The following is a 12759-nucleotide window of genomic DNA, read 5'->3' as shown; positions in this document are numbered from 1 at the left end:
GCAACTTGGAGTAAGTGCCATAGAAGTAGTTTACCCTTGTATGCCCTGTGATGAATTTAATGAGTTGCTTCCCTCTCCTATAAAGCTCATTAATCCAACCACATTCTTTATGCTTCACAATATCATGCATCAAAAGGTTCAATGTGTGAACCAGGCACCCAAACCAAAAGATGTGTGGATGAGTATGCTCAATAATTTTTCCTGCAGCCTTACAATTTGTTGCATTATCTGTGATCACTTGAACCACATTATTCGGACCAACATCTTTGATTGATTGCAATAGGAGATCTGCAATGTTTTGTGAAGATGCACTAATGGAGGAGGAGTCATGACATGTAATAAATATTGCACCACTAGCAGAAACACCAAGAACATTTATCAAATGTTGGTTCCTAATATTTGTCCACCCATCTGATACAATGGATACCCCACAATCTACCCACTCATTTGTAAAACGTGTCAAAGCTCTTTGAACCTTTGCTTTTTCTCTTTCTAATAACATCGTTCTAGCTTTGTCATAGTTGGGGGACTTGTATCCTTTTGGGGCTTCATTGATGACCTTTACCATTTCATGCCAACAGGGAGAGCGAAGCACATTGAATGGTACACCGCAAGCACAAAGAAATCGGACTATCTTTCCATCCACATCATCCCTCCCAGCAACATTAAGGAAATCCCCTATTGTTCTTTTACCTCCAGAGCTTCCAGAAGTACCATGAGGAGATGAGCTACCAAATCTAGAGGTTGCACTTGATTCAGAATGAGTTTTTTGTTTCTTGCTTTTTTGTTGTGCAACCTCCTCTATTTGGATGTATTTTCTTCTTTGTTCAGATGAAATGTTTGGGCAAATTTGTATCCCCACAGCACCCTTTTTATCATCACTGTCCATCACCCCACAAAGATGCCTCCTCACACGGGTATATGAACCACTAAATGGTTTTCCTCCATGACAACCATGAGGGCACAAAAATTTGTAGCTTCCACCACCCTTTCCCCCTTCAAGTTTGGTCACATAGTTCCACAAGGGTGTTAATGCAGCTTTCTTGTCTAGTGTTTCAGTTTCCCCTTCAGGTTCAACTTCATCCCCTTCCTCCTCATCATAAATTGGGTCACTCATATTGGGACCATTGTCCTCTTGTGCTTCTTCCCTTCTATTCCTACTCCCCCTTGCCATCATTAAAACCAAAAGTGGAATGATACATAGAAGCCAAAAGAACACCATCTTGGAATATGGATATAGGTGGTGGACAACCTGCAAGTAAATGAGCAAGTAGAAACAATGGGAAAGAGTAGGAGAGGGAGGAGAAAAATACAAAAAAAAAGGTCAAAAAAATAAGTGAGTTTGGGGTTTGCACTTACCTCTTTAGCTCTTGTAGATGAAGACCTCCAAGCTCCTAGTCCAAGCTCCTCCTCCTTCACTCCGCCAAGCTCTCCTCTCTTCTCCTCCCTTCTTTTCTCCAACTCTCATAAACTCAAAGTGAGAAAATGAGAGATGAATGGGGGCTTTAATCCCTTCATTCCTCACCCTAACCCAAAAATGCCAAGCCTCTCCTACTTCTTCCTTCTGAAATTTGGCCTCTTGATGCTTCTTTCTTTGATAGAACAGAGGTGATCAAGTCACAAGTCGATGTGCCACATGAGGAGGAGAGGTCTCTTATTTATAGTCTTCCAAAGGGGGTCAAAAGGGTGCCTCCAAGGGGCCTAACCGACTTGTGCAAATGTGGAGTAATTAATTCAAATTTAATTTCCTTTTCTTTTCTTGACGAAAATACCAACCATGGCTACCATATTTCCAAAAAGGACAATAACTTATTTTGCACTAGATTTTGTGTTGAAATGGATTTTGCAAAAGGACTCTCTAAGGCGTTTCAACATGACTTCGAGGGTTGGTCCCATCTTCAAGCTCTGGACTATGAATAGATTCCTTGTAAATACAATTATTTCCATGAGTATAGACACTCAGCAAAAATCTCTAGCATCTCAGTCTCCTTTCATCCCTCCGCCATCTTCTCAAAGTAATGACGAGCAAGGAGCATTCAAACCAATTTGAAGGAAGCACAAGAATCATCAATCTAAGAGGCCTCATCCATGCAGGCCTGAATCTCATCAACATCTTCCATCAAGTAATAGATATGAACCTTTGAAGTCCTCGAAGGCAGAAGATGAAGAAGATCATCCGGATCCAGATCAAGTGCCTTCACAGAACACTAGTTCACCCATTGAGGAAGAAACTACTTCTAAGGATATTGACAAAACCCCTCCTTCAAATAAGAAGGAAGAAGAGGCCAGTTCGAAGGAAGAGAAGGAGGCCAATCTCTCCTCTTCTTCTCCTTCCTATTCAGATGTTCTAAGAAAGCAATCAATGATCTTCTCCTCCATTAACAAGAAGTAGAAAAGATCAAAGCAAGAAATCCTCAAAATCTGGTGCCCATCATTCTTTAGCCTCTTGTGGTTTTAGTGGGGGGTCTATTTGGATCAAATCATGGAAATGCTTTGTTTTCTACCATTTTGTGCAAACAATTTGTACGAATCTATTCATGTTCTCAAGAAGCAGTAGACTCAAGTCTCAAAAGGTCTAGTATTGGATCTCCCATTCTTTTGTTGGGAGAGGCTGGTATTTTTCCTTTTCAGAGTCATTGAAAAGTTTTTCTCCGTAGTATTGATTCCAATGTACTTCAGCTGCATGTTCTGGCCACAGATTGTTGCTTAACACAGAATTCTTGTTCTGGTTATCAAAAAAAAAATTGCAAAGTATTTGAATTAGCATGGTATAAGCATGTCACTTACCTGGAAAACAACTGGAACAAGAGGCCAAACAGGTGATTTTTTATGTTGGACATACTGCTCAAATGCAAACTGAACAATAAGACCACCTAAATAAGGAGCAATAGCAGCAGATGCGGCTGGTCCTGTCCATGGCCATACCAAACCCAGGCATACAAGCGGTAGGAGCACACTGAGCACTAAGGTTGCTATTGAAACAACTCTGTATCCATATAGCCTATTAATGAAGCTACGCTTGTCCGGTAAAAATTGGAAAAAACGTCTCTGCATATAGTCAGCCACCAGAAGGAAAACTGCAGTGCCACTATAAAAGAGAGCCTCTGTAAAGAATAGTATGAGAAAATCTGCACAGCCACATTTCCTAGAGTTAAGTACTGTAATGAAAAAAAAATCCTCTTGACATCACGATACTGATATTTACATGTGAATACAAATAAGAGAAGAAAGCATTATCTTTTTAAGACCATAAGTATCCATCGCATTAAAATGATATAAACTGCTGCAAATATATCTCTCCTGCCTGTAGCATAATTAGGTATCAAGGATTTTCTATCATCAATATTTCACAATGTACAGGGCATTTATGTCTGCTAAAATAAAAAACTCTTTTGGGAACTTGTTCAATTATGCTTGGCACAATGAGGATAACACTTTTTTCCATGTTTACAAAAAATTGAAATGCAACCATACCATTCTGAAAAAATGATTTACTTAAATGTCCCGACTCCTCAAGCAACCAAAGTTGATCAAAAGGGCTGATACACGTTTAACATATAGGGAACCACCATAAAAGAACCTAAAGCATCTTCCAAGGTAATGCACCTGAGTTAAAATATAATATTTTCTCAACATAAGAAAAGGATAAGTACATAGTATAATAGGGTATCACATTGAAAGATCGCCGCATGCATTCATGGTGTGCTCGACAACATTGTATCATGAACAAAATGCATGTAACTTTATCTTGAAATTCAGTAGCTCGGAAGGTATTTCCAGTTGAAAAAACCCTTGGGGCTTTCTCATTTGGTTAATGGGCTCTTTGCACCCAAGAAGAGGGTGTTTGCTGGGATTTTGCACCGAAGGAAAAGCATTCAATATTTTATATATTGAGCTGAGATTGTTGAAATTCTAGTGTAGCTAGGACTAGAATAGTTTTTCACAATTGATAACTACTTCTATTGATGCAATCAATTCCTTTCTTATACTTTAATCAACAAGTAACTATACATGAAAAACTTCAACCATTCAATTCTTCAACAAGAGCAGTAAATAGAAATCACAGTAGATAATGAACAATAAGCAAGAGACAAGAGACACCAAGATTAGGCTCACAACCAGGGCAAAACCCACAAGGCAAAAACCCGAAATTCTTTCCTTATGAGAGAGAGATTTTGTCCATCAAAATTGTCTCAACAAATCCAACTCTATGTAGAATTTCTTGCAAATTCTCTACAAATCTCACTCTAAGACTATGTAGAAAATCCAACTATAGATTAACCCGATAATGCAATATAACCAAAGCAAAATACTATAATCTACTTCTACTATCAATTTGCGGAAGCTTAATGATCGAGCTGAATCAGAGTTGAACACATATAACCAGAAGAAGAAGAATCAATCACACAATACACATGAAAATACTTTGGGGAAAGCCTCAGCTAAAAACCCCACTATTTGTATTATCATACAAGGTGGAAATACATCAGAATTATACAAAGCCTTAGCTCTCAAAGCTAGCCAGCTCTCAGTACAATCCTCCTAGATGCTCACAGGCAAACCTAGCTTCTCACAAGCCTTCCTCTTTGCCCTCCAAGCTCCTATTTCCTTGTGCAGTTACCTCTGGGATGATCTCCTTCACCCAATGTAACACTACTCTCGCACACTACTCTAACACACTGTCAGAACTGTGCAACCCTCAAGGAACCTTACCTTGACTGCATGCATTGATTTCCTTTATAGATAAACACATGCAACTTATAGTACATTGTCCTTGAGATTTAGCTCAACTGGGTCTTTCTCAGAATAGACATGCATGAGCTTTTGATGAGGGAATCTTCAGTTATCTGAAGTACACTGGTTGAGTGCATGCATGCATCAACTGACTGATAACTCACAATTAGTTCCTCAAACAATTTGGAACTAATTTAACTGGACTTAACCCAGTAAACTAAGCTAACTAATTACAACTCAAATATAACTCAATCTTATCTCCTTAATTAAGGGATAATCTCCTTAATTTAAGGGATAACTCTTGCATGACTGCAAAAGGACTTCTAACTTGAATTTCTCCAACTAATTAATCCATAATGAATTAATTAATTATTTCCAAGCAGCTGGTGAGACTAAATTCAATTGTAATTCACAATTTTAATTCAAAGACAAATTAAAATTGAAATATTCTGGATTCTATTTTTATCATTTCTTGTTGCTATTTTCAACAATCTATCCTCATTAAAATACCAATCAAAGTCTGTCAATAGAAAGAGAGAGACTCAACTTCTGTCCAATGAATGAAGTCTGCACAATGAGGCCGAAATTCTGGCCTGTGGTCACTGTAACGAGAGGCTGAAATATTGTACTGCAGTCTACACAGAAAATTCAACACATTGTTTAGAAAAGCTCAGCCTAAAAACACAATCAAGATATTTGGTCAACCCAAGTCAGCATCCAATGAGAGAGCGAATTTTACAGTCAGTGAAAGTCAACAAGTCTCTGAAGTCTTCGGCCTTCAAGATGATACAAAATAGAAGCTCAAACAGATGTACAAATGCCCAAGACAAATGCAGTCAACTTCAGCTCCAAGAATCAGGTCAGTACAGATCAAAAGAAACCCTTTCCTCTTCTTCGCACATGTGGTATCTATTCCTTTAGTTGCAAATCGAACATTTTGATGAGATGGTGATCAAATGAATGCCAACGATGCTTCTTTTATAGTAGTTTCAAGTGGGCTAATTAGCCCTAATGGAACTGACTTGATGAACACGAAGTATTTTGAAGATTATTCGCTGCTTATATGAGCCTTGTTCACTACATTGGTATAAGAGTTGTTCGATCCTTTGGCTATTTAACTGCTGCAGAGAACCAGTCTGATCTGGCCTTTGGCCACCAAGCCTTTGTCAACCTTGTTGTCGTCGCAACTGAAGCGTTTCACTACTCAAGTTGGAGTTTTTCCATTTTCACCAATTGGCCCTTGGCCATTACAAAAAAAAACAATTAAAAAAAAAAATATATATATATATATATATATATATATGTAAAAAAAAAGATTAAAAAATAATAATAATAATAAAACAAAATTATTTATGAAAAATATTAAATAAAAAATTAGATATTAAAAAAATTAAATAAAATAAAATAAATAGAAAAAAAAAATAATTAATTAATTAAAAAGAAAAAAAAAAGTAGCACTTACCTATGGCCACTCAGCCACCTTTTGCAGCGTTGACAGCTATCAACAACAAACTCGACTCAGCGGCCTCGAACCGTCGCGCCTACAACTGTTTTCAACACCACCTGCCACAGTTCCAACCACCATTGACATCATCGTCTACCAACTACCACACAATCCACTGACAACAACCATTGTCGACCATTGTCTATCAGCCGCAACAGCAGCCATATCGGCCACTATACATACTTTCGCATTTGCATATTTCGAACCCTTGTCCAGTTGCATTGTCTCTATTCCGCTATCACATACCATCCAACCCAAACGCCACCTTAATAGCTACACACCTACGCCTTTCACATATGCGTCAAATTTGTTATGCATACAATCGACAGAATGTAAGAGAAAAGCCATGACCTTATATCTAAAGACGTGACTTTTTACATTATTGTATAAGGTGGGAAGCTTATATTACAGGGATAGAAAGAAATTACAAAGTGTCTTTTAGAATTTATAAAAGTTGTTGATTAATACATAAAAGCGCATTAAAGTAAATTTTAAAAGTGTAGAGAGGGAAAAAGTTATTTTTAGTTTTGGTATAGTTCCAAAAGTACCTCTATATATAAAAAGAGTTTTAGTTGAGAGGAAAATATATATAAAAGGATAAAAACCTTTATTATATGCTAAGAAGGTAAAGGTTTTCATAAGTATTATTATTATTATAAGACTTTAAAATTTAAAAGGGTTATATGAAGCGTTAACATTTGAGGAAGGTATTAATATTTAAAGAAACAAAGGGGTCTTTCATTATATTTTGGAAAATGACTTCATTAAAGATAAAAACGCTAACATCTAAGGCTTTACTAAAAGGGAAATTATAAAAATAAAAAAAATTACAAAAAGAATCTTAAGTATTAAAAAGGATTACTTTAAAAAACCCTAAGTTTATCCGGGAAAAAAGAAAAATGGGGATCTATAATGAAAGATTTCCTAAAACCTTTAGTAAATGTGTTAGTACGTTATTTAAAATCAAAGAATCACTCGCAAGAAAAGATATTATAATCTCTATCAGTCCTACAGAAGAGAGTAATTATGTTAGTACTAAATGTGCTAACCAATTAGTGATTCCTGAATCGAATATAATTGAAACTAATTTTGTTGACACAGGTGACAAATAATACGACATAAGCAATCTACAAATAAGTATTGGGGATTATACTTTTATCTCACAACTCACCGCAAAAACCTTGTTTTTTGACGATAGTGACATTGTTTTGGGCTCACCTTCGATGGAAAACCTAGGGTCCATCCTAAATACGGAAAAACAGTTTTTGATATTTTCATACAAAAAGAAAAAAAATAACACTATAGGATGTTACATTGAAGCCAAATTCAGTAACACTAGAAGACATACAAAATATTTAAAATGTAACTTTTCAAGAAGGTAAAAAAGTAATACAAAATATGCAAAGAGAAGTTGACAATGTTGAAGAAAGTGTAACTAGGTTCGGTCTTCATAAATATGAAATGTACTTTTGATTCTTGTGTTTTGTAAAACAAAGAAAAATTATTATTATTATTATTGAGCTTGGGTTTCTTGCCCAAGAAATTTGTTTTATCGGCCAAGCACTAATTGAAAGTGCTTCTAGGATTGTCCTACGTCAAGAAGTCAAACAGGGGCATTGTCATAATATGAAGACCCCATTAGGCATCCTGTAAATTGTAAAAAGAATTATTTTTGTATTTCACTGAGCCTTCCAAAACCAAGTTGGCCTGCCAACCTGTCAAGTCAGCCTAGAAGCTGGAATTCGTACCCCTAGAAGACCTATATATAGGAGACAGTTCAACCTCATTTGGACACATTCATTACTCTCTCTCTTATGTGAAGAAAGAAGAAAAGGGCAGCGAAGAAGGCAGAAGAAGGAGAAGAAGTGTTTTAGGTTGCTCTCTCTCTCTTTCTTTCCACATGTGCGAAGAAGAGGGCTGACATTTTGTAGCTTTTCGCTAGGGTTTCTGCTGTCGAGCTAGGGTTTTGTTGTGGACGTAGGATTTGGTGAAAAAGAGCAGAAGGAAGGGCCAACAAAGTCCCCTTCAAGATTCAGAAGACAAATTAGGTCGAGCGAGGCAACTAGAGGCAAAGAAGAAGCAGTTCTAGTCCACACATGCGAGAAGTAATAGTTGTTGTCGAGGGGCCGAAGTTGTGTCAGGCCAGGCAGTAACTCCACAAAGCAAAAACTGATTCGTATCTTATTCCACAAGGTAGATCTTCATTATATACATGAGGGAGAGACTGTTCAGTTCATCTCCCGATGACTGTTCATATTTCTAATTTATTTATTTACATAAATTCACCCAATCACAAGGATTAGGTGTCAACATTCCCCCCCTTAATCTGAAGGGATGTTGGTGAGTCCAAGCATCATTCTGAATCGTTCAAGCTTTTCTCTTCCAAGCGCTTTGGTGAAGATGTCTGCAATTTGCTCATTTGTGGAACAATGACAGAGATGGATTGTTTTGGCCTCAACATGATGTCGAATCAGATGATATTTAGTATTGATGTGCTTCGTTCGATCATAGAATTTTGGGTTCTTGGCCAACTTTATTACAGAGATATTGTCAATCATGAGTGGAGTTGATTGTACTTGTTTTACCTGCAAATCTTCAAGAATTTTCCTGAGCCAAACAATTTCTTTTGTTGCTTCAGCTGCTGCCACGTATTCTGCTTCTGTTGTGGAATCTGCTGGAACTGATTGTTTGCGTGATCTCTAGGAGACAACTCCTGGTCCAAGACTCATAGCATATCTTGAGGTTGATACCCCAGTTTCTTTGTCTCCATCGAAGTCTAAATCAGAGTATCTAATCAAGCTGAAGTCGTCCAGTGTATACTTGATTCCAAAGTCTTGAGTTCTCTTCAAGTACCTTAGAACTCTTTTTGCAGCAGACCAATGTCCCTCACAAGGCTTTTGCATAAACCTGGAGAGGATTCCAACAACAAACGAAATGTCTGGTCTGGTAGTAGTTAGGTAGTTGAGACTTCCTACAAGCTGTCTATACTTCATTGCATCCTCAAATTCTTTTCCTTCAATAGATGTGAGCTTTAAGTTTTGTTCCATTGGAGTAGTAAGAGGATTGCACTATGTCATGCCAAACATGTTCAACAAATCTCCAATGTATTTCTTTTGAGAAAGAAATATGGACTTTGTATGTTGGGTTACTTCAATGCCAAAATAGTAATGAACATAGCCCAAATCAGTCATTTCAAAACTTTTCCCCAATTCCTTCTTTATGGATGCAATGTAGCTTTCATTGTTCCCTGTCATCAAAAGACCATCTACATATACCACAAGATATACAACTGTTTTGCCAACTTTCTTGACAAATAAAGTTGCATCATCAAGATCAAAATGTTTGAAATTGAGTTTCAGAAGATGCTTAGTTAGTTTTCCATACCAGGCTCGTGGTGCTTGTCTGAGGCCATACAAGGACTTCACAAGTTTGCATACTTTATGTTCATGTCCTTTCACAGCAAATCCTTCAGGGTGGGGCATAAAAACATTTTATTTTAGATCTCCATTCAAGAAAGCAGTTTTTACATCCATTTGATGGACTTTCCAACCGTTCTGAGCTACTCGTGCAAAGAGTGTCCGGATGGTAGCCCATTTTGCTGTGGGGGCAAAAGTCTCCTCATAATCGACCCCTTCCTTCTGTGCAAAACCTTCTGCCACAAGCCTAGCTTTGTGCTTGTCAAGTGAGCCATCAGCTTTATACTTGTTCTTGTAGACCCACTTGCAGCCTATTGGTTTGGTTCCTAATGGCGGATCAACCAGCTTCCAAGTGTCGTTCTTTATGAGGGCATCATACTCCTTTTGCATCACTTCTTTCCATTTATCATGAGAAGCAGCTTCTTTGAAGGAAGTTGGTTCAAAATCTGTAGACAAGTTCAATTCACAATCATAAGAAACATCCATATCAACAGGTGGATTAGAGTCATCTACATCACCTCCATTTTGCCGGTTTGAATTTCTGGTTCCTGTCTTTCCAACTTCATCAGGATGAACACTTTCAAGTGTCTTTGTCACCCACTTTGGGGGACCTTTTTTAGATGGTCCAGGCTGCTCCGTTGATTGAGTTGGGAATGAATCAAGATTGAGTCCCCCAATTCTATCAATTACATCACTTAAAACATCATCCGTTGTTGCAGTTTCATGCGGGGGAGAGTGTTCTTCAGAAGAAGATTCCACATGTTGATCTAGTATAGTAAACCCCCCTTCAAGATGTGGAATATGATTATCAAATTCTTGAAATGATTTTGCTTTTGCGAATCTATCCAAGCGATCAAGTTGCCGCTCAACAACATTGTTAGTTTTGGATGATTCAAGAAAAATTACATTTCTAGATACAACAAACTTCTTATTTACTTAATCATAGAGGCGGTATGCTTTGGAGGTGTTTGAATATCCCAAAAAGATACACTTACGACTTCTAGCACCAAGTTTGTTTCTATGTACCTTCGGTATCAAGGCATAACAGGTGGAACCAAAGACCCTGAGATGCTTTACCGAAGGAACATGCCCATACCACATTTCATATGGAGTCTTGTTTCTTATAGCATTAGATGGACATCTATTCTTTATATATGCAGCACATAGAACAACATCAGCCCAAAACATTATCTTTACATTTTTGAAGAAGAGCATGGATCGTATCATATTTAAGATTGTCCTATTCATTCTTTCAGCTACACCATTCTGTTGGGGATTATAAGGCATAGTTGTTTGAAGTTTGATCCCATGTTGGCGAAGATAATTTTCAAATTCATTTGATGTGTATTCTTTTCCATTATCAGTGCGAATAAGCCCAATATAAGATTGTGCATCATTTTCAATCCATTTATGAAAATTCTTGAATGTTTGAAAAGCATCAAATTTGTTCTTCAATAAATAAACCCAACACATTCTGGGTAGTCATCAATAAAAGTCATGATATATTTATTTCCATTTGCAGAAGGAACAGGCATTGGACCACATAAATCTGAATGAATGAGTTCAAGTTTTCTATGTGCTCTTGAATGTGAATCATGAAAAGACTGTTTGCTATGCTTTCCTAGAATGCAAGCATCACATTGCTTAAGTTTCCTAGGAATTGTAGGCAAACCAGCAACACCATTTTTCTTCAACAAGCGGAGACTGTCATAGTTCAAATGTCCAAATCTAGCATGCCATAATAAACTTGATGGAAGTGTACCTTCTTCATGATGAGAATTGTATGAGAAATGTTGTGCATGAGTAGAGGTTCCTTGCAGCTTGATAAGCCTTTCTTCTTCTATTCCCCTCATGACAAGTGAGTGGCCAGATGTTTTTCTTACCTCAAGCTTGCCATCAAACATATGAATGGAGTGACCTTACTGGCGGATGTGGACCAAGGACAGCAAGTTTCTCTTGAGCTTTGGGAGATATAGAACATGATGCAGAAGAAAGTCTGGAAGACCACACAGTTTAATCCTGATTGTGCCAAGCCCTGATGGCTTGATTTTTGATTGATCTGCAGAGGATACTTCTCCATCAACATTGTCAGTGAAATCTTCAAAAAAATCTTTTCTACGAGTCATGTGGCAGGTTGCTCATGAATCAAGCAATCAATCATTTTTCCGAGAAGCAAGTAAAGCATTAAATAAATCTTCATTTACTCCAATGTTACATTGTGCCACAACATAGTGAGCGGATTCAGGTGCTTTACCTTTGTTTGTATCATCAGTTTTACCTTTCTGTTGGTTTCTTTTCTGCTCAATTTTGTCCCATGGTAGCTTGCATGTAGAGGCATCATGTGATCCATTTCTTTTGCAGTGTATGCAGTGCAAATCTGCCTTTTCTTCTCGAGAATGCCTGCCCCCCCTGTCTTTGAAATATCTTCCTCTTCCTCTTCGACCACCTCTTCCTCTTGTAGAATCTTGAGCAGGATGCTTTCTTTATGAGCAAGGCACACAGCCTCTTCAGAAGATTCAGGGGCTGTCTTCTTTCCAAAAGCTTTCTCTCTTTCAGCAAACTTTTTCACAAGAGAGTCAAAGGTTCTATCTTTGAGATCTCCATTTGCTTGCAATGACTCAAGATAATTGGAGTAAGTAGGATAAAGTGCATTGCGAAGAGCGATAAGAGGAATATCCAATTCAACCTTAGTGGATTTGATATCATGCATTATAGACTTTACTTCAGATGCAAGAGCAAGAGGATCATTATTTTGCAGTTCAAGAGTGAAGAGTTTAATCATGAGTTGAACAACTTCAAGTGCAAAATGTGAGTCATAGAGTTCTTCCAGCTTTTGTAAGGCTTCAAAGGCAATTGAATATGACGAAATATGGCGACTCACCTCTTCATTTACAGATGTTGCGATTAATGCATAAGCTTTGTTGTTCTTGTTTTCCCAAATGACGAGCTCTTTGTCTGAGATAGGTTGTACTAGTTCATTGTCTCTGTCTCCGACACACACTCCTTTCCACAACTTATTGAAAATGAGGGTGTGTTTTATCGTCCGGGACCATTCAGGATAGTTCTCCTTGCCAATGAGAACTATTCCCACCATGGATATGATTG

The 12759-nt window shown here is 37.6% G+C and overlaps 1 protein-coding gene across 1 annotated transcript in view; it reads right to left on the bottom strand.

The window, feature by feature from the left end:
* LOC149261892 (uncharacterized) overlaps positions 1-12759 on the bottom strand; it is a 227564-nt gene that overhangs the window by 95096 nt on the left and 119709 nt on the right. Inside the window, exon 4 of the mRNA XM_089422981.1 lies at positions 2788-3128. Within this exon, the coding sequence (XP_089279107.1) occupies positions 2788-3128 (341 nt within the window). The remainder of the gene's footprint in view (positions 1-2787; positions 3129-12759) is intronic.

The sequence above is a fragment of the Pinus tabuliformis genome, chromosome 6 (assembly GCF_031772625.1).
Source record: "Pinus tabuliformis cultivar Carrire ecotype Pingquan chromosome 6, CPIR1, whole genome shotgun sequence".
In the NCBI taxonomy this organism is placed as follows: Eukaryota; Viridiplantae; Streptophyta; class Pinopsida; order Pinales; family Pinaceae; genus Pinus; species Pinus tabuliformis.
This window is presented reverse-complemented; position numbering and strand designations above follow the sequence as displayed.